The sequence below is a fragment of the Pongo pygmaeus genome, chromosome 19, assembly GCF_028885625.2.
Source record: "Pongo pygmaeus isolate AG05252 chromosome 19, NHGRI_mPonPyg2-v2.0_pri, whole genome shotgun sequence".
Taxonomy (NCBI): Eukaryota; Metazoa; Chordata; class Mammalia; order Primates; family Hominidae; genus Pongo; species Pongo pygmaeus.
In genome coordinates this window covers 57,104,202-57,126,891 of record NC_072392.2, presented here as the reverse complement: position 1 = coordinate 57,126,891, position 22,690 = coordinate 57,104,202, and the positions used below count along the sequence as shown (strand labels likewise).

General features: G+C 39.9%; 1 protein-coding gene and 1 non-coding gene across 3 annotated transcripts in view; one reads left to right on the top strand and one right to left on the bottom strand.

Moving 5' to 3' along the window:
* Positions 1-1,244: 1,244 nt before the first annotated feature.
* The window catches only part of PPM1D (protein phosphatase, Mg2+/Mn2+ dependent 1D), a 64,283-nt gene continuing 42,837 nt past the window's right edge, over positions 1,245-22,690 (bottom strand). Inside the window, exons 4-6 of one of the 2 annotated variants that reach the window (XM_054457114.2) lie at positions 17,512-17,702; positions 8,905-9,147; positions 1,245-2,715 (exon numbers count right to left, since the gene is read on the bottom strand). In XM_054457114.2, the coding sequence (XP_054313089.1) occupies positions 2,158-2,715; positions 8,905-9,147; positions 17,512-17,702 (992 nt within the window). In that variant the 3' untranslated portion in view covers positions 1,245-2,157. Of the gene's footprint in view, positions 2,716-5,659; positions 6,101-8,703; positions 9,148-17,511; positions 17,703-22,690 lie in introns of those variants that run through there. The other variant, XR_008495000.2, reaches the window with a different exon arrangement.
* Positions 3,276-3,380, top strand: LOC129018446 (U6 spliceosomal RNA). Its single transcript, XR_008495276.1, has one exon. It is a non-coding gene; the product is annotated as a U6 spliceosomal RNA (small nuclear RNA).

Sequence of the window (22,690 nt, the reverse complement as noted above, 5' to 3'; positions counted from 1 at the left end):
CAATAGCACGATCTCAGTTCACTGCAACCTCCGCCTCCTGGGCTCAAGTGATTCCCCTGCCTCAGCCTCATGAGTACTGAGACTACAGGCATGCACCACCATGCCTGGCTAATTTTTTGTATTTTAGTAGAGAGGGGGTTTCACCATGTTGGCCAAGATGGTCTCAATCTCCTGACTTTGTGATCTGCCCTCCTTGGCCTCCCAAAGTGCTGGGATTACAGGCGTGAGCCACCGCACCTATTTCAATATGTTCGATATTAAAATAAAAAATTCAGTGTGCAAAAATGAACACTTTAAGTTGTATTTTAAACTCACTCTAAGCCAGGCACAGTGGCTCACACCTATAATCCCAGCACTTTGGGAGGCCCAGGCGGGTGGATCACCTGAGGTCAGGAGTTCAAAACCAGCCTGGCCAACATGGTGAAACCCCGTCTCTACTAAAAATACAAAAATGGCTGGGCACGGCAGCTCACGCCTGTAATCCCAGTACTTTGGGAGGCCGAAGTGGGTGGATCACGAGGTCAGGAGATCGAGACCAGCCTGACCGACATGTGAAACCCCATCTCTACTAAAAATACAAAAATTGGCTGGGCATGGTGGCACATGCCTGTAATCTCAGCTACTCAGGAGGCTGAGGCAGGAGAATCGCGTGAACCCAGGAGGCAGAGGTTGCAGGGAGCCGAGATCACACCACTGCACTCCAGCCTGGACAACAGAGCTTGACTCCGTCTCAAAAAAAAAAAAAAAAAAAAAAAATAGCCGGGTGTGGTGGCACGCACCTGTAATCCCAGCTTCTGGGGAGAGAGACTGAGGCAGGAGAATCAATTGAACCCGGGAGGCAGAGGTTGCAGTGAGCCGAGATCACGCCACTGCACTCTAGCCTGGATGACAGAGTGAGACCCCATCTCAAACAAACAAAACAAAATAATAAATAAATAAAATAAACTCACTCTAAAGCATGATCATGGCACAACAGAATGTTAATCCAGGTTAAGCATCCCTAATCTGAAAATCCGAAATCCAAAATGCTCCAGAATCAGAAACTTTTTCAGAGCAGGCATGATGCTCAAAGGAAATGCTCATTAGAGCATTTTGAATTTCAGATTGGGAACACTCAAAAGCTCAGTATAAAGCAAATATTCCAAAATTTTAAAAAATCTCAAACACTTCTGGTCCCAAGCATTTTGGATAAGGGATACGCAACTTGTACATACCATTAAAATAAACCAACAACTACAAATTCAGCAACATGAGGAACAGTTCACTGATTTATTAGATGAATATATACCCATATAATCAATGAAAACTGTATGATATAAAATAATTTAAGAAATGTTGGGAATTAGCAGCACCATCTGTTATTGAAATAGCAAGGAAAACTTCACATATTTTAAGCAAACACGAGAAGGGAGTAACTACTTTAAGACCTAATAATGCCATTGGTCTGGGATGAAAAATAAGGGAATTGTTTTAGATTGTTTCAGGCAAACACACTTCCTTCTATGCCGAAGATTTAGTAACCATATCTGATGGCTAAGGTTTTAGAAAAATGCTACTGATGTAAGAGATACTGCATAGTATTTTAATTGGGACAAGACTAACTGTAGCATGGCTCAACACTTCTATGAAAAATTTAGTTCTGAATTATGAAATCAGAAATAAAAAATAATGTTTAAAAGACACTTGTCTCTAAGAAACATTAAGTGAAACACAGGTCACTATGAAAATACATCACTTTTCCAGTCTGCTTAATAATTTACTTTAAAAAGTTGCACAGTTTTCAAGACAAGTGGCTTATACAAATTTTTTAATAAGTATTTTAAAAAGTTTAAATGTTTTTCTAAAATCTAATAGAGTCTTTTGATTTCTTTAAACATTTAGCCCTATTGTCACAATTACTGTGTATCAGAGTAAGAGACTGAATTTGTGTGGCTACAAATTTACACAAATTTTACAGCAACTTATACCCTAACATCTACAAAATCCACATTTATAATACAAGCAAGTACAAGGCCAGGATAAAACTGCTGAATTCCAAAAAGTCAAACTGTATATTCTTTTAATTTTGTCCCCTTAAAAAAAGTTCAACATCGGCACCAAATTTAAAAAGCCCTCTTATATCCTAAGTTTGGAAAAACCTCATTTCCCAGATGCATTTCAGCAAACACAAACAGTTTTCCTGTGTTGATGAAGTAAAGGATTTCCAATTTTCTTCTGGCCCCTAAGTCTGCGTCGCATGGTGAGTTTAACAGAGTTCTTTCGCTGTGAGGTTGTGGGGAGACTTGCAGGCTGAGCACCACTACTTCGACTTAAGCCATTTCGTCTATGCTTCTTCATCAGGGGGCCAGAATTGGACTCTTCTAATGTCCTTTTAAAGTTTGTTGGAGGGGTTCTTTCAATTTCTTGGGCTTTCATTTGGCCAGGAGTTGACATCTTCAAATTTTTTTGGTCCATGACAGTGTTTGTTGAATTAGTAGGCACAAGGCCAACTGGAAGGCTATTATTCAAAGAATCATGTATCCTTAAAGTCAGGGCTTTAGCGCAATTTTCTTCAAGTGGTTCTGGATCTTTTGAGGATATGACTACACCCTGGACATTCTCTCGAGCTATCTCAGCTGAAACCTCTAAAAAATTCTCTGAGAAGGCATTGCTACGAACCAGGGCAGGTATATGGTCCTTAGAGTTCAGCCTTGGCCATGGATCCTCCTCCAGTGACTGAAAAATAAGAAGGTAAAACAAATAAGAAAAAATTTATCCTAGAACTCAACAAACCTATGCATGTGATATTAGGCTTCTTATGAAGCTAGTAGGATGGCAAAAACAAGGTATGCATTCACTAATTTGTTCACCTTCTATTTACTGAACTATGTGTTAAGGTTTAATGGGAGGAACCTGAGTGAGAAGACAATATAAAGGTAAGAATGACATTGAATTCTGTCTTCAGGGTAATAGATGAAATTATAAAGTAATCTATTCAAGTGGGTGAAAATTCATCTGGTCACAAGTACTTTCTATCCATTGGCAGGTAACCAAAAATAAGATACACTAAGGAACAAGATTTCAAAACAAACCCTCAAAATTAACCATAGGCACACATTCACTCTTCCACTATTCTGTACCCAAACATGGAGAAGATCAAAAGTATCGCATTCTCTGTGTGCATTTTAATTTTACTTTTGGTAATAACATAATGCTGATGAAATCGCTGTATTTTTCATAAAAGTCTTATATTTTTCCATAAGAACCATCAAAAAATTGCTTTATGATGCCATTAAGTGCTTACTACAGCAGCACATATACTAAAATTGGAAGGATACAAACAAGATTAGCATGGCCCCTGTGCAAAGATGACACAAATTCATGAAGCAGTCCCTATTTCAAAAAAGAAAAAAAAGATTTTAAAAATCTCAATTTTTGGCCGGGCACAGTGGCTAACCCCTGTAATCCCAGTACTTTGGGAGGTTGAGGCGGGCGGATCATTTGAGGTCAGGAGTTCAAAACCAGCCTGGCCAACATGGTGAAACTGCATCTCTACTAAAAATACAAAAATTAGCCAGGCATGGTGGTGCGCACCTGTAATCCCAGCTACTCTGGAGGCTGAGATAGGAGAACTGCTTGAGCCCAGAAGGTGGAGGCTGCAGAGAGCAGAGATCACACCACTGCACTCCAGCCTGGGTGACAGAGTGAGACTCCATCTCACAATAAATAAATAAATATTAAAATTAAAAATAAAAATCTCAATTTTCTAGTAATGAAAACTAGTGTAACCATTGGAGGGGATGGTAGCATCTCAGTAGGATAAGCAACAAATTTGTGGTTTTTTGGTTTATATCCTATCTCCTAAATTCTAATTTCTGAGTATGTAGTGTGGAAAGCATTACAACATTAAAGCACATTATTAAAGGAAAGTACAACATTAAAGCAACTATGTCATAATGGTCATAATGGAAACTCAGATGAATGCTGCTTTGCACCCATCCTGCAAACACTAGATACTGCTCTGTGATTTGAGAAAAGTAGTACACATGGGACCATACTGAGAATTGTTAGGGAAATTCCCAATTGATGAAAACAAATGAGAATTATCCAAGGCACTTTATTGTTTTTAAAAATGCTGTTTTTACAACGCTTCATGTCAATCTAGATATGCACCACTACTTTGAGTGTGGTGCTCTAAATCTACACATACTCAGAATAGCCGCTCACCTCCAGACAAGAACATTCTTACTATCAAACCCAGCTCTTCCAAAGTAATAACATTTCATAAAATCATTGTCTTAATACTTTATCAAGGTCCAGAGTTAAAGCATAAATACTCTCTCCCCCAAACATGTAAAATTTTCCTCAAGTGGACTCTCAATCAAATGTATCAAAATACTAATAGATTCTGAAAAGCCCAAGCAGAGCAGCAAATGAAGACGTATTTATCTGATCTTTCTCTGAAATAAAATCTCCCATAAATAAACACCTTTCCTTTTTTTTTTTTTTGAGATGGAGTTTCGCTCTTGTTGCCCAGGCTGGAGTGCAATGGAATCTTGGCTCACCGCAACCTCCGCCTTCCAGGTTCAAGGGATTCTCCTGCCTCAGCCTCCCGAGTAGCTAGGACTACAGGCATGCACCACCACGCCCAGCTAATTTTTTTTTGTATTTTTAGTAGAGACAGGGTTTCTCCATGTTGGTCAGGCTGGTCTGGATCTCCTGACCTCTGGTGATCCGCCCGCCTTGGCCTCTCAAAGTGCTGTGATAACAGGTGTGAGCCACCGTGCCCAGCCTGAATATACAACTTTCTTAAAAGTGCTATATAAAAGTATACTTATAATAGGATGTTTCCTTTAATTTGTCTAGAGTTAAAAAGAAAGGGAAATAAGAGAGGCAGGGAGGTTCAAAAAATAAAATGAAAGGGAAATTGAAGGCATCCAGAAGCTTCCTTTTTTCTTTTTTTAAGACTGAGTCTTGCTCTGTCACCCAGGCTGGAGTGCAGTGACGCAATCTCTGCTCACTGCAACCTCTGCCTCCTGGGTTCAAGCGATTCTCCCACCTCACCCTCCCGAGTAGCTGGGGTTAGAGGTGCCCACCACCATGCCCAGCTAATTTTTATATTTTCAGTAGAGATGGGGTTTCACCATGTTGGCCAGGCTGGTCTCAAATTCCTGACCTTAAGTGATCCACCGCACCCGGCCCAGAAACTCGTTTCTAAAATGATCTCAATCTAATCATAGATATGAATATGCTTTACTGGAATACATACACACACACACACACACATATATATATATATAGACTTTAGGACTAATGGACACTGAAGAAAAGGACAAAGAATTTCTAGTTACTAATCTGGTACTGCCCCAAATACATCCCTTCTCTGTTTTTTTGTTTTTGTTTTTGTTTGTTTTTGAGACGGAGTTTCGTTCTTGTTGCCCAGGCTGGAGTGCAATGGCACAGTCTTGGCTCAATGCAACCTCCGCCTCCTGGGTTCAAGCAATTCTCCTGCCTCAGCCTCCCAAGTAGCTGGGATCACAGGCACCCACCACCACACCCAGCTAACTTTTGTATTCTTAGTAAAGACAGGATTTCACTATGTTGGCCAGGCTGGTCTCAAACTCCTGACCTCGGGAGATCTGCCTGCCTCGGCCTCCAAAGTGCTGGGATTACAGGCACATGTCACCACATCCAGCTAATTTTTGTATTTTTAGTAGAAACGGGGTTTCACCACATTGGCCAGGCTGGTCTCGAAATCCTGACCTTGTGATCCGCCCGCCTCGGCCTCCCAACGTGCTGGGATTACAGGCGTGAGCCACCGCACCCAGCCTAAATGCACAGAATATTATTCTGACACCACAGGTGTGCTGGCTTCCCTTCCCCTACTTTCTTCTTGAACGTTTCTGAAGGAAATTCTCTTTTTATTGGCATTCTGTGGGAATACATTGCATCTGTTAGCACAGGCAACTGTTTAGACTTCTTAGATGTACCCCAGGTTAATTTGTATTGCTAAAGCCTGCATGTTCATAAAACAGTTATGTGATATTGAGGTTACCCCCTAAAAATACATACTTTAAAAAAGTTCACTGCTTCAGAGATCAACTTTCTCCTCCCATCTACCCTGTAATCCAATATTAAACAATTAATTACAAACTGTGCCTAAAACACAACTAAAACTAAGTTTTAATTTTCTGAAACTCTTTGCTCTCTTCCCCATTCCGTTCTTAAAGATCTTAGCTTGTAAAACATAGCTAAATTTAGTTTTGCCCTAAACAAAGGACAGAGAAAGAAATGTGTGTCATAGTAATCTATCTTACTTAAACAAAGGCTTTTCCACTATCTCCATCCCAAAACAAAGACTAATTTATGTGAGAATTCAAATGGAAGCTGACATGTTTACAAACAAATCTAGTCTCAAATGTCTTGTCTAAGTGTGAATAAGTCTCTGACTATTCAACATTAACCAAATTATAATTAAATTTATCTCTATGTTACTAAACATGAGATAACTTTAATAATGATGTAAATTAAATATAGTCGGGAGTACTCACCTTTATGTCAATTAAGGTAAATAAAACAAACCAAAAACAATTTCTTGGGCAGAAATTTGTCTTTTGTTAGTTGTTAGATCAGAGCCAACAATACTAATTATTCTGAATTAATCTAAATGTTTTCCCATATTTGGGCAGGGCCAATGGGTTAACAAATAACTATACTTGCATATGGCAAACATACGCCTTCTTATCTTTACTTTAGTAGTATTATTAGGTCATTATCAGAATTATTATTATTATTATTTTTTGAGACGGAGTCTTGCTTTGTCAGCAGGCTGGAGTGCAGCGACGCGATCTCAGCTCACTGCAACCTCTACCTCCCGGGTTCAAGAGATTCCCCTGCCTCTACCTCCCAAGTAGCTGGGATTACAGGTACGAGCCATCACGCCCAGCTAATTTCTTGTATTTTAGTAGAGATGGGGTTTCACCATGTTGGTTAAGATGGTCTCGATCTCCTGACCTCATGATCCACGTGCCTCTGCCTCCCAAAGTGCTGAGATTACAGGCGTGAGCCACCGCGCCCGGTCCAGAATTTAAGTAATTTTTTTTTTTTTTTTTTTCAGATGGGGTTTTGCTGTTGTTGCCCAGGCTGGAGTGCAATGGCATGATCTTGGCTCACCGCAACCTCCGCCTCCTGGGTTCAAGCGGTTCTCCTGCCTCCGCCTCCCAAGTACCTGGGATTACAGGCATGCATCACCACACCCGGCTAATTTTGTATTTTTAGTAGAGATGGGGTATCTCCATGTTGGTCAGTCTGGTTTCGAACTCCTGACCTCAGCTTACCTGCCCAACTTGGCCTCCCAAAGTGCTGGGATTACAGGCATGAGCCACTGTGCCCGGCTTAAGTAATTTTTTAAACATATTTTATGTATGGGTTTACTAATGCCAGTCAGCAGACTGCAATAATTTTTATTTGAGGTTAATATTAAGAATGCCCTTTTGTTCCTCACACTACTCCCCCCTCTAATGTCTCCTCCTTCTCTATACTGCCTAAAGGTCAGTTATCAGGAAACATGAAAGTAATAATTACATACAAATATTCAGAAATATGCAAATATACAAACATAAGCTCTTTCGCAGCTTCGAAAAGAGAATAAAGAGGCTTTAAAGGGTTTCAACCTGCATTACCATTCACGGTTTTCAAAGAAAAGAAACCTTTTGTGAATGAAAATACTTCATTTCAGCCAGGCCTATAATCCCAGCACTTTGGGAGGCCGACGCAGGTGGATCACCTGAGGTCAGGAGTTCAAGACCAGCTTGGACAACATGGTGAAACCCCATCTCTACTAAAAATACAAAAAAATTAGCAGGGCGTAGTGGCGGGCACCTGTAATCCCAGCTACTCAGGAGGCTGAGGCAGGAGAATCACCTGAACCGGGAAGGTGGAGGTTGCAGTGTGCCAAGATCATGCCATTGCACTCTAGCCTGGGCAACGAGAGTAAAACTCTGTCTCAAAAACAAAAAAAGAAAAAGAAATGAAAACATTCCATTTTATCTGGCCATATGTGGTTTTTGCCATATGTATGTAAAGTGAAAGAAAGCAAAGCAGTAATAATCCATTTCCAAGTATTGACTATAGGATTACAACACCCAAAATTAAAGGCCTTTGACACTTTAAAAAACTTCCTGAATAGATGACATTAGATTTCGCTACATTTCCCATTTTAATGGTCAGTCTACTGAAAACACATTCTCAGAAAGCCAGGTTAGCCATGCTATGTATTAAAGCAATTATCAATCAATACTGCTAATTTTTGGTGGGAAAAAATAGTATGAAAACACAACCAAGTATTTGAGTTCTTAGTAAATCAAAAAGCAAAGTGTGATATCTACTTAAAATTTGCTTATTTCAAAGCATATCTTAAACTCAATCAATATTAACATGGATAAGAAACAGGAATAAAGTTTCTTATACGAGTTAACAGACAACCAGTTGTAACGTCTGCTATCCTCAGGTCCAGCTCAATTTTGATTCTCTATGACCTTGTTTAGACAGTTTAATCTCTCAGGCTTATTACTGATAAAATGAAATAATAACATTAGCTCTACTTCTGGGCTATGAGATTCAAATAAAATACACTTAAGTGCTTCACAAACTTCTAAATGCTTTAAAAATAATGTTCATAGCATTAGATGGCAAACAATAATATTCTTAAGGGCCCACAATCACCTTTTTATTAGTGCTGTACACATGGCTGGCATTCAGATTAGTATTGATGTAAAGATGCCTCTCTGATAATAAGTTACATCACTTTCTTGAATCGAGTTCAAATCCAAAATCCTGTAAGAATTTAAAAATTGTTTCCAGGTGACGCTAACCAAAGAACTGGTGACTATTAAAACATAACTTAAAAACTATGGAACTATATACCTTGACTGGTGGTGTAGAACATGGGGAAGGAGTCATCACACAGGTTTCTTGACTATTATAGGAAGGGCTGTCAGTCAGGTTCAGGTATAACTCATCTTCATTGGTAAAGTTTCCCTGATTGTCCACTTCTGGAGAGATGCAGATTACTATGGCACTAGTGTTATCTGCTCGGAGCATACGCTGCCTCCAGCGGCCCAATGCTCGATTCACAAGCATTTTGGCACAAGATTGTCCATGCTCACCCTGTATTCAAAAGAACAAGGAAAAGGAAAGTAACTCAGATTTAGCTGCCACTACATCTGTATCTATATCAAATTAAATATTTGGTGTTCATTGTGGCCCAAATAAAGCTCCCAAATTTTCTTTTCTTTTCTTTTCTTTTTTTTTGAGACGGAGTCTCGCTCTGTCACCCAGGCTGAAGTGCAGTGATGCGATCTCGGCTCACTGCAAGCTCTGCCTCCTGGGTTCATGCCATTCTTCTGCCTCAGCCTCCCAAGTAGCTGGGACTACAGGCGCCCGCCACCATGTCCGCCCAAAGTGCTGGGATTACAGGTGTGAGCTACTGCGCCCAGCCAAAGCTCCCAAATTTTCAAACATTATCCCCAGTCTCCTTTAGCCATGTTAAAATAGTACTTTTCTAAATTCAAAAAATACTAATAAAACAAGGTTTTATCCTGTCATTAAATTTCACTATTTTTATTTTTATCAAGAAATTCAGCCTTCACTGTAACTTTATTTAGAAAAAGTTGTCCAGGCGCAATGGCTCATGCCTGTAATCCCAGCACTTTGGGAGGATGAGGCAGGTGGATCATGAGGTCAGGAGATCGAGACCATCCTGGCTAACACGGTGAAACCCCGTCTCTACTAAAAAAACAAAAACTTAGCCGGGCGCGATGGCACATGCCTGTAGTCCCAGCTACTCAGGAGGCTGAGGCAGGAGAATCGCTTGAACCCAGGAGGCGGAGGTTGCAGTGAGCCAAGATCATGCCACCGCATTCCAGCCTAGGCAACAGAGCAAGACTCCAATTAAAAAAAAAAAAAAAGAAAGAAAAAGAAAAAAGAAAATAAAAAGTTATAAAGAAGTTACTTAAAAAGAAAGTAGCCAGGTGTGGTGGCTCACGCCTTTAATCCCAGTACTTTGGGAGGTGGAGGCAGGTGGACTGTGAGGTCAGGAATTCAAGGCCAGCCTGACCAACATGGTGAAACCCCGTCTCTGCTAAAAATACAAAAATTAGCCAGGCATGGTGGTGCATGCCTGTAATCCCAGCTACTTGGGAGGCTGAGACAGGAGAATTGCTTGAACCTGGGAGGCGGAGGTTACAGTGAGCCGAGATCACACCACTGCACTCCCGCCTGGGCGACAGAGCGAGACTCCGTCTCAAAAAAACAACAACAAAAAGTAAACGTCAAGTTTAGAAAACATAATTCACAAACAAGACAATCAGGCATGGTACAAAAAAAAACCATTGCAAAGGGTCAAATTCCTTCTAACATAAGAGATTCTGCAAATCGAAGACAATGACTCAACATAAAAATTGTCAAAGAATATAAACAAAATCCAGAGAAAAGGAAATATAAACAGCTCATATATATATATAAACAGTCAATGTCACTCATATGTGGAAAAAGTAATACAATAAATGCTTATAGTATAAAGAACAAATATATACCAAATGAACGAGTAAAGAAAACAAAACCAAAAGGATCTCATTTTATGCAAATAAATGTGGCTTGGAATAAAACTTCCAGTGTCATATATGAATTTAAAATCTGCTAAGTTTCACAGAACAGAAGTGAAAATGATGTACTCCAGGAAATAAGCCTACATGTATTTTTTTCTTTCTTTTTTTTTGAGATGGAGTTTTGCTCTTGTTGCCCAGGCTGGAGTGCAATGGCACGATCTCGGCTCACTGCAACTTCCGCCTCCCAGGTTCAGTGATTCTCCTGCCTCAGCCTCCCAAGTAGCTGGGATTACAGGCACCTGCCACCATGCCCAGCTAAAATTTTTTTTTGTATTTTTAGTAGAGATGGGGTTTCACCATGTTGGCCAGGCTGCTCTTGAACTCCTAATCTTAGGTGATCTGCCTGCCTTGGCCTCCCAAAGTTCTGGAATTACAGGTGTGAGCCGTCGTGCCCAGCTGCCTACATGTATTAAAAGTACCCATATAAATAAATGAATGATGAAAATGCGTGGAAAATTTTGTTTGTTTGTTGTTTTTTGAGACAGGGTCTCACTCTGTCACCCAGGCTGGAATGCAGTGGTGTGACCTCAAGTGATCCTCCCACCTCAGCTACTCGGGAGGCTCAGGTGGGAAAATCAGTTGAACCCAGGAGATGGAGGCTGCAGTGAGCCGGGATCACACCACTGTGCTCCCAGCCTGGGTGACAGACAGAGTGAGACTCTCTCTCAAAAAAAAAAAAAAAAAAAGCATATTATTTCAATAGATGCTGAAAAAGCATTTTGTAAAATTGAACATCACTTTATCATAAAAACCCCTCAACAAAAATGAGTATAGTAGAAATACACCTCAAAATGACAAACTCACAGCCAACATCATACCGAATGGGGAAAAAAATTAAAGGTCTTTCCTCTAAGGACTGAAATAGAAAAGGATGCCCCACTCTCACTACTGTTATTCAATGCAATACTGGAAGTCCCGGCCACAGCAATTAGGCAAGAGAAAGAAATAAAGGGCATCCAAACTGGAAACGAATAAGTCAAATGAGCCTTGTTTGCAGGTAACGTGATCTCATACCTACAAAAACCTAAAGACGCCACCAAAAAACTGTTAGAGCTGATAAATTCAGTGAAACTGCAGGATACAAGATGAACATAAAAAATCAGCAGCATTTACATATACCAACAGCAAACAATCTGAAAAAGAAATCAAGAACGCAATCCCATTTCCAATAGGTACACAAATTATAAAATGCCTAGTAATCAATTTAACCAAAGATGTGAAAGATCTATAAAGGAAAACTAGAAAATACTGATGAAAGAAATTGAAGAGGACACAAAAAAATACAAAGGTAGTCCATGCTTATGGATTGGATGGATTAATATTGTTAACATGACAATACTACCCAAAGCAATTTAAAGATTCAATCCCTATCAAAATTGAAATGACATTCTTCACATAATTTTTTCTTTAAGCTCAGAATTTATATGAAACCACAAAAGATCCTGAATAGCCAAAGCAATTCTAAGCCAAAAGAACAAAGCTGGAGGCATCACGCTACCTGACTTCAAACTATACTAGAGGGCTACAGTAACCAAAATAGCATGGTACTGCTACAAAAACAGACACATAGACCAATGGAACAGAATAGAAAACCTATATATAAATCCATGCAATTTGCAGCCAGCTCATCTTCAACAAAGGTGCCAAGAGCAACAATAAATGGTAGTGGAAAAACTGGATAACTATATGCTGAAGAATGAAACTATACCCCTATCTCTCATCACACACAAAAATCAAATCAAAATGGATTAATGACTTAAATTTAAGATCTCAATTAGTAGAAGTGGTAACCACAATTCTATTCCCTCTTTTTGTGAGATCTACTTTGATCTCACAAACTATGAAACCACTAGAAGAAAACATTGGAGAAACGCTCCAGAACACTGCTCTGGGCAAATAATTTTTGCATGAGACCTCAAAAGCACTGGCAACCAAAGCAAAAATAGACAAATGAAAATACAAGCTAAAACACAAAGGAAACAATCAACAAAGTGAAGAGACAACCCACGGAATGGGATAAAACATCTGCAAACTATCCATCTAACAAGGAATTAACAACCACAATAGGTAAGGAGCTCAAATCAGTAGCAACAAAACAAAACAAGCCCCAAATAATCCAATTTTAAAATGGGCAAAAGATCTAAAATATACATTTCTCAAAAGACATACAAATGATTAACAGATATATGAAAAAAGGCTCAACATCACTAATCATCAGAGAAATGCAAATCAAAACCACAATGAGGTATCATCTCACTCCAGTTAAAATGGCTTGCATCAAAAAGATAGGCAACTACAGATGCTGGTGAGGATGTGCAGAAAGGGGAACCCTCAGTGTTAGTGGGAATGTAAATTAGTGCAGCCACTATGAAGAACAGTATGAAGGTTCCTCAAAAAAAAAAAAAAAAAAAAAAGTAAACTACCATATGATCCAACAATTCCACTACTATACATATATCCAACAGAAAGAAAATCAATACACTGAAGGTATATCTGCACTCCCATGTTTATTGCAGCACTATTCACAATAGTCCAAATATGGAATCATCCTACGTCAATTCCATTTAATACATGAATGGATAAAGAAAATGTGGTGTATATACACATACATAATGAAATAGTATTTGGCCATAGAAAAGAATGAAATCTTGTCATTTGCAGCAACAAGGATGGAACTGGAGGACATTATGCTAAATGAAATAATCCAAGCACAGAAAGACATGATCTCACTCATATGTGGCAGCTAAAAGAGTAGATCTCACAAAGAGAGAGAGTAGAATTATGGTTACGAGAAGCCAGGAAGGGTAGTAGAGAGAGAGAGATGAAGGGTGGAAAAAAAGAATGTAAATGGATTTTTTACTATTGAATTGTACAGTTTCAAATAGTACAAACAGTAAATGTCATATGTATAATATACTTCGAATTTTTTAAAGTGTGTTTTAAAAATCTCTATTTTTAAGTGTAGTTATGTCCACTCAAACATTTTTGTGCTTTTTTCTTGAACTAGAAACAATCAATCGTGCCTTATGTGTCTTCTTAAAGGACTGCCCTTCTGGGTTTTGTGAATCTCCCTAAGTAATTAATTTCTGCTCTATTATTTTCAACCTCCTACTTTGAGGGGTTTTACTATGATATTCTCTTTTCTAACTCTGACTGGATCACTTAGATTGTTTTCTTCATGTAGAATACCATGAGCCTTGTGTTATGGATGCATCATTTTATGTGCCACAAAAGAAATAAAAAACATTGTCGGCTGGGCGTGGTGGCTTGGCGTGGTGGTTCACGCCTGTAATCCCAGCACTTTGGGAGGCCGAGGCAGGTGGATCATGAGGTCAGGAGATGGAGATCAACCTGGCCAATGTGGTGAAACCCCGTCTCTACTAAAATAAAAAAAATTAGCCGGGCGTGGTGGCGCGCGCCTGTAGTCCCAGCTATTCGGGAGGCTGAGGCAGGGGAATCGCTTGAACCTGGGAGGCAGAGGTTGCAGTGAGCTGAGATCGCGCCACCGCACTCCAGCCTGGCGACAGAGCGAGACTACATCTCAAAAAAAAAAAAAAAAAACCAAAAACACTGTTAATTGAACTATGATATACCATTTGTAAAAAGTGTTCCAATTTCAGAGATATTAAAAGAAAATATGCACCTCAGAATTGATTAAAGGCAGCATTAATCTCTAATTCATCAATCTATCACATTCCCTATGGCACGTGGTTCCACTCTCCAAACACCAGCTGACTGAGCCCTTACCTCTCACTTTTTCAGTGTGCCTGTTTCCCTTCCCATCAATGCTCCATGAAAACAGACAATTATATAAACCATTTTCCACTATCTTACCTGTGTATTTTTCCCTCAGCTCACTAGAATTCTGCTGACTTGAGTCCCCCTAATATTGTGTGCTCTTAAACCACAGTCTCTCTAAGTGCATATATTGTCACAATTTACATAACTCTTGTTAACTGTTAAATTAGTATTTCCAGGCTTCCCTCCCAAGTTTTTAAAGAGATGAGGGTCTCACTATGTTGTCCAGGCTGGAGTGCAGTGGCTACGAACAAGCACAATCATAGCGCCCTACAGCCTTGAACTCCTGGGGTCAAGCAATCCTCCCACAGCCTCCTGAGTAGCTGGGACTATAGGAGCATGCCACCCCTCTCTCCCAAATATTTATAACTGCCTACTGAAGATATCTATCTAGATGAACCACAGGTACCTCAGCTCAACATGCCTATGTCTGAACTAATTACCTCCCCCATCTCTCCCTAAATAATGTTTCTTCTTTATAACAGCTTACTAGTCACCAGAGTTAGAAATTTAGGTGTTATCATATTCTTCCTCCTTATAAACATAAGAGCTGTCAATTCTACTACTCATGTATTTGTGGTTTTTTGTTGTTGTTGTTGTTGTTTTGAGATGGAGTCTCGCTCTGTCACCAGGCCGGAGTGCAGTGGCACGATCTCAGCTCACTGCAACCTCTGCCTCCTGGGTTCAAGCAATTCTCCTGCATCAGCCTCCCGAGTAACTGGGATTACAGGTGCGAGTCACCACGTCTGGCTGATTTTTTGTATTTTTAGTAGAGATGGGGTTTCCCCATGTTGGCCAGGCTGGTCTCGAACTCCTGACCTCAAGTGATCCACCTGCCTTGGCCTCCCAAAGTGCTGGGATTACAGGCTTGAGCCACTGCACCCGGCCTACATGTATTTCTTTGTGTTTTTTTCCAAAAACCACTGCTGCCTTAGATCAAGCCTGCAAATTTTCTTGCTCAAATATCACTCTCTTCCATGAAGCTTCCTATGCAGTCTTGTGAAGTTTTCTATCGTCTCACTCTCCCAGGTCTCATAAGACTTGTTCTAATTATACATTATACGGATGCTTCCTTCAATACTCATCTTAAAACACTTTAGGGTTCATAAATAGGTTCTTCCAACGCACTACAAACTGGCTTTTGTCTTTATGCCATTGAAATGATCTCTCTCAGATCATTAAAGAATTCTAAATCCATTAGACAGAAGAGTCTTTATGTTACTCTTTGATACCTGATAATCTCCAACTAAATGCAACACACCAGGCCCTGAAAGTGTAAAACTGAATCAAGATGACTCACCTTAAAAGAACTCATGATCTAATGGGATTGTTAGTTTTTTATATATTCTATTTATAATAATATGGTAAGTGCTTAAGAAAGACCATATTCTATTTACCTTTGCAATTCCTGTACCTAGTACCTAGTATGTTAATTGAGTGAATGAATGGAGGCAATTTTTTTTTTTGAGACAGAGTTTCGTTCTTATTGCCCAGGCTGGAGTGCAATGGCATGATCTTGGCTCACTGCGACCTCTGCCTCCCGGATTCAAGCGATTCTCCTGCCTCAGCCTCCTAAGTAGCTGGGACTATAGGCGAGTGCCACCACACCCAGCTAATTTTGTATTTTTAGTAGAGGTGGGGTTTCACCATGTTGGCCAGGCTGGTCTCTAACTCCTGACCTTGGGTGATCCACCCGCCTCAGCCTCCCAAAGTGCTGGAATTACAGGCATGAGCTACTGCGCCCGGAATGAATGAAGGCAATTTAACAAAAACTCAATCAATTTGCCCCTCCTTCCACCTCAAAATACAGCTTTACTATTCCTCCCATCTGAGAGAAAGATCATCTTTTCTAAGGATAAACCATCTTTGGGTCTTTGATTCCAGATACTTCCATGTGCTCTGTTAGGGGATGATGATGAAAATGTTTTGAGATTAGGAGCTGGACATGGCACCACAGTAGTCCCAGCTGCTCAGGAGGCTGAGGTGAGAGGACTGCTTAAGCCTAGGCGTTCTAAACCAGCCTGGGCAACATAGTGAGACCTCATCTCTTGGGGGAAAAAAAAACAAAAAAAGTAGTAGAAGTAGTGGTGATGGAGGCTGGGTGCAGTGGCTCATGCCTTAAATCCCAGCACTTTGTGGGGCCGAGGTGTCACCTGAGGTCAGGAGTTCAAGACCTGCCTGGACAACATGGTGAAACCCCATCTCTACTAAAAATACAAAAAATTAGCTGGGTGGGGTGGCACACACCTGTAATCCCAGCTACTCAGGAGGCTGAGGTGGGAGAATCACTTGAATCCAGGAAGCGGAGGTTAGAGTGAGCTGAGATCGTGCCACTGCACTCCAGCCTCGGTGACAGAGCGAGACTCTGAGACAGTCAGGAAAAAAAAAAAAAAAGTAGTGGTGATGGTTGGACAACTTTGTGAACTACACTAAGAATCACTGAATTATACACTTTAAAAGGATAAATTTTGGCCAGGCGCAGTGGCTCACGCCTGTAATCCCAGCACTTTGGGAGGCTGAAGCAGGCGGATCACGAGGTCAGGAGATCAAGACCATCCTGGCTAACAAGGTGAAACCCCATCTCTACTAAAAATACAAAAATTAGCCGGGCGTGGTGGCAGGCGCCTGTAGTCCCAGCTACTCGGGAAGCTAAGGCAGGAGAATGGCGTGAACTCGGGAGGCGGAGCTTGCAGTGAGCTGAGATTGTGCCACTGCACTCCAGCCTGGGCGACAGAGCAAGACTCCGTCTCAAAAAAAAAAAAAAGATAAATTTTATGGTATGCAAATTATATGTCATTTAAAAAAATAAGGAATTAGCAATGTTTCACAGGCCAATTTATACTGAAGTCAGTGGTTGTGTGTTTTGTTATTAGATTTCAGTTATATATTTCTTGTCTCATTCCTCTAATGATTAGGAACTACAAAGCCTATGTTTTACCCACTAGCAGATCCAGGCAAATGCAAAAATCTACCCAAGGTCAATGTCCTTAGTTCATATTCAAGATTCTGACAGAAGTACCAAAACAATGTTTAGACAACAATATCAAGTTATTGAATCACGTCTCACCATCAGGTATTTTTTCTCCTCTTGGTCCTGGCACATTGAGATGGCATCTTGTGGTGGAATCATATTCCAAAGTCCATCACTTCCCAATATAATATACTTGTGCTTCTGAGGGTCAAGAGTGTGGACACTTGTGTCTGGTTCAGGTGACACCACAAATTCACCACTGAAGAAATCATAGCTCCACAAATCACCTGGGGGAAGGGAGCAGAAAAAGCAAGAAGTATTAGTTGGAAGCTAATAGTACAACAGCAACAGATTAAAAGAGAAAATCTACACAGTTCATCTCAATAGACAGAAAAACATTTGATAACATTCAAACTCCTTTCATGATAAGATTTCCTAGCAAACTAAGAATAAAAGGGAACTCCCTTAACCTGATAAAGTATATCCACCAGAATTCTGTAATAATCATCTTACTTAAAGGTAAAATGTTAAAAGTGTTCCCTTTAAAATGTAGAAATAAGAAAACTATGCCTTGTATCATTGCTTGTCTTCTAATACTATACTGAGTCCTTCCCAGCACAGTAAGATAATAAAAATAAAGGATATACAAAATGGAAAGGAGAAAATAATACTAATATTATTTGCAGATAATTTCATTTCTACATGGAAAACCAAAAATAAATTATTACAATAGGAAAGTTTAGCAAAGTTGTTAAATACAAGCCCAATATATAAGTCAACAGTATTTCTATATGATAGCAAGACATAGAAAATATACATTTTTAAATCCAATTTTAATAATGAACCAAATGTAAGGAACTTAGGAACAACTTTAACAAACGGTATACACACCTGTTATGAAGATTATAGATTCTATTTTGAAACATTAAAAAGATAATCTAAATAAATGAAGAAAACAATCAGATTCATAGATAGGAATACTTACTATAATAAAGATGTCAATTATTACCAAAATAATCTACAAAGTCAATGTAATTCTAACCAAAATCCCAAAAGGATTGTTGTAGAATTTGACAGGCTAAGCACAAAGGGCCAGGATTAATCAAGATAATTTTGAAGAAAAAGGACAAGATGAGAACTTATCCTACAAACAGAAGTACCAATGGCTGTTTGCAAACTTCCTGTTAATCTCTAGATCAGTAAAGTACCTACATCAAAACTTACAGAACAAGTACCAGTCACTTGGAAGAAAATGCAAAATATAAAAATGAGCATTTTAATGCTCTTTACCAACCATATGACCAGCCTTTGGAGAGCAACAGTTCTCCCTTTCACTGAGCCGGAAAAAGCTCTTACATTTATCCTTCTCCTTGATTAGCTCCACATAAAAACAATGCCTAAACTTCTGCCTTTAGACCTATTAGATACAAACATCAAAATGTTCAAGAGACAATAACTTTTAATCGACCCAGGCCATAAAAAAGATCAATAAAACTAAAACAGAAGAAAATAAAAATGATTTATGGAAACCATCTACTTTTCTGTAATATATAAGACAACATAAATGAAACAATATAAATTTTTCTTCTGTTTCCAATAAATGTGGAAGAGGAGACAGAAAGTAGAAAACATTAATTTCTGCCTCTTTTGTTTATTGTGAACTACTTAAGAGAAAGGCCTAAATTAAAAGCAAAAGATTTTCAGACAAGAGGTTAAACAATTTTTGTCCCCTTTCAGTAGGTCTAGTTTTTTTGTTAAACAAGAGGAAGCTTTGTCCTTTTCCTTATTTAAACTTCCCCACCAGCTCCCCATCAGAAATACTGACAATTCAAACATGCTCAGAGTCCAAAGAAAGAATAATTCAATTACTCCCACTCGAAAGTAGCAAAATCATTGCTAACCAGACTCTTCAAAAAGCAATTCAGCCCTCTGAGCTGCAAAACAGAATACATGCAACCACTAAAAGCTAGTTATAATCCAGATAAACTCACAAAGACACACTTACCTCTTTATACCAGCAAAACAAAGCTCCCTGGTTAACGAAATAATAAAAATGAACATGGAGACAGTGGCACAATCATGGCTCACTGCAGGATATATCTCCTGGGCTCAAGTGATCCTCCTACATCAACCTCTCAAGTAGCTCGGACTATAGGTGTGTACCAACAGGCCCAGCTAATTTATTTTTTTGTAGAGATGGCGGTCTCTATGTAGCCCACTATGTTGGGTCCACTATGTTGGGTCTCAACATAGCCCACTATGTTGTCCAGGCTGGTCTCCAAGTCCTGGATTCAAGCAATCCTCCCACCTCGGTCCCCCAAAGTGCTGGGATTACAGGTATGAGCCACAGTACTGGATCTGCCTTTTTATAATATTATGTAATACATTCACATAGTACGAAAACCAAAAGATATAAAAGGGTACATATACAGTGAAAATTCTCCCTTCTCATCAATGCCCTTCCAGTTTTCCCTGTAAGGACTATTATTCTTATGTTCTTATCTTTCTGGAGATACCTATCTACCTATCTACATATACACACACACACACACACACACACACACACACACACACAGATAGATATATATATATATTTTACGTTGCTTTGGTGAAACCATCCTTTCAAGTTTCCAACTCTTTTACTGACAACTTCCAAATCACTAGTCTCCAATATCTTTTTCTTTTTTTTGCGATGGAGTTTCGCTCTTGTTGCCCAGGCTGGAGTGCAATGGCACGATCTTGGCTCACTGCAACCTCTGCCTCCTGGGTTCAAGTGATTCTCCTGCCTCAGCCTCCCGAGTAGCTGGGATTACAGGCGCCCGCCACCACATCTGGCTAATTTTTGTATTTTTAGTAGAGACGAGGTTTCATCATGTTGGCTAGGCTGGTCTGGAACTCCTGACCTCAGGTGATCTGTATACCTAGGCTTCCCAAAGTGCTGGGATTACAGGCGTTAAGACACCACGCCCGGCCTCAATCTCTCTTTCTTTCTCAATAAATCTCAACACATTTTCAGAAGAAGAGATTGTTTCTTCTAACTTAAATTTTTTAACTCTGGGTTTTGACTAAGATATGTGGTCTATTTCTATTTCTTCGATTTCTTTCATCATTTTGTAGTTTCACGCATATAAATCTTAAACACAGTTTGTTACAATTTATTTCATGGTTTTCTTGGGTGCGATTATAAATGATACTTATTTAAATTTCATTATGAATTGTTCATTTTTAGTACATAAAAATATGATAGACTGTGTATGCTGAATCTGGGTCCTGTGAACTTGCCGAATCCACTTATTAATTCCAGTAGTTCTTTTGAAGATTATTTGGGATTTTTTATGCAGATAGTGTTGGAATCTGTGGATAGAGCTGGTTTTAGTCATTTGCTGAACCATCCGAGATTAGATTACAGACTCAAAACACTTCACCTCCAAATAGTAATACTTCAACATTTATCTCCTAAGCATGAGGATGTTATTCTACCACACTCAGGCAATTTCATATTGCTATAGCACTGTATAATATTATGTTCAAATCTTCACAGTTGTCACAATAATGCATTTTTAATATCCAGGATCCATTCAAGGATCATTCTTCGGTCAGGTTAGGTGGCTCATGCCTGTAATCCCAGCACTTTGGGAGGTGGAGACAGGAGGATTGCTTGAGCCTAGGAGTTCGAGACCAGTCTGGGCAACACAATGAAACCCCATCTTTATTTTTAAAAAAACTTTTAAAAAGTTCATTACATTTGTCATTTTTTAGTCGTTTTTAACCTAAAACAATTCCCTAGGGTTTGGTTTTTTTTATATCATTCATGGTATTGACAACTGTGAAGAGTTCAAGATAGTTCTTCTGCCAGGCACGGTGGCTCACACCTGTAATCCCAGCACTTTGGGAGGCCGAGGCAGGTGGATCACTTGAGGTCAACAGTTGGAGACCAACCTGGCTAACATGGTGAAACCCCGGCTCTACTAAAAATACAAAATTAGCTGGGTGTGGTGGCACGCGCCTGTAATCCCAGCTACTCGGGAGGCTGAGGCAGAAGAATCACTTGACCCCAGAAAGCGGATATAGCAGTGAGCCAGGATCATGCCACTGCACTCCAGCCTGGGTGAGAGTGAGACTCCATCTCAAAAAAAAAAAAAAGAAAAGAGTTCTTTTAAAAGGTCTGCACAATGACCTTTAAATTGGATCCATCTGATTGTTTCCTCATGTTCTCGTGCTCTACGGGGGTTCATGAACAGGTAAACTCACTTTTGGCTACAGGACTACATTGCTGATGTCATGTCCTTCTCCGTATATCACATGAGGAGAGACAGTGTGTCAGTCTGTCCTATTATTGGCAGTATCGACTTTGGTCATTTGGTTAAAGTGCTATCTACTGGCAGCATAAAGGTGCCTTTTTCTTTTTGTAACTGGTGAGTAGTCTGCAGGGTGAAAGTTTGAGGCTCTGTGAAATATCCTGTTTTGTACCAAAATATGCCATATTTTAGCATCTACTGATGATTCCTGAATCAATTATTATAATGGTTATAAACTGATGATAGAATTAGGACATTCTAACTACATTTATTAGCTGACAGTTTATTTTACTTTATTTTGGTTCTTTTTGCTCTTCTTTCCCAACCCCAAAAAGGTTTCTTTTTTTTGATACTGGGTCTTACTCTATTGCCCAGGATGGAGTGCACTGGTGCGATCATGGCTCACTGCAGCCTGCGCCTCCCAGGCTCAAGCAGTTCTCTCACCTGTCTTCCAAGTAGCTGGGACTACAGGCGTGTACCACCATGCCAGGCTATTTTTTTTGTATTTTTTTCTACAGATGGGGTTTCGCCATGTTGGCCAGGCTGATCTCAAACACCTGAGCGCAAGCGATCCACCCACCTCGGCCTCCCAAAGTGCTAGGATTACAGGCTGCTGGGATTAGAGGCATAAGCCACTGTGCTCAGGCCTGAAAGTCCTTTTTTTTTTTTTTTGAGACCGAGTCTCGCTCTGTCGCCCAGGCTGGAGTGCAGTGGCGTGATCTCGGCTCACTGCAAGCTCCGCCTCCTGGGTTCATGTCATTCTCCTGCCTCAGCCTCCCGAGTAGCTGGGACTATAAGGTGCCCGCCACCATGCCTGGCTAAGTTTTTGTATTTTTAGTAGAGATGGGGGTTTCACTGTGTTAGCCAGGATGGTCTCGATCTCCTGACCTCGTGATCCGCCCGCCTCAGCCTTCCAAAGTGCTGGGATTACAGGCGTAAGCCACAGCGCCCTGAAAATCTTTTTTAAAGAAGAGTTT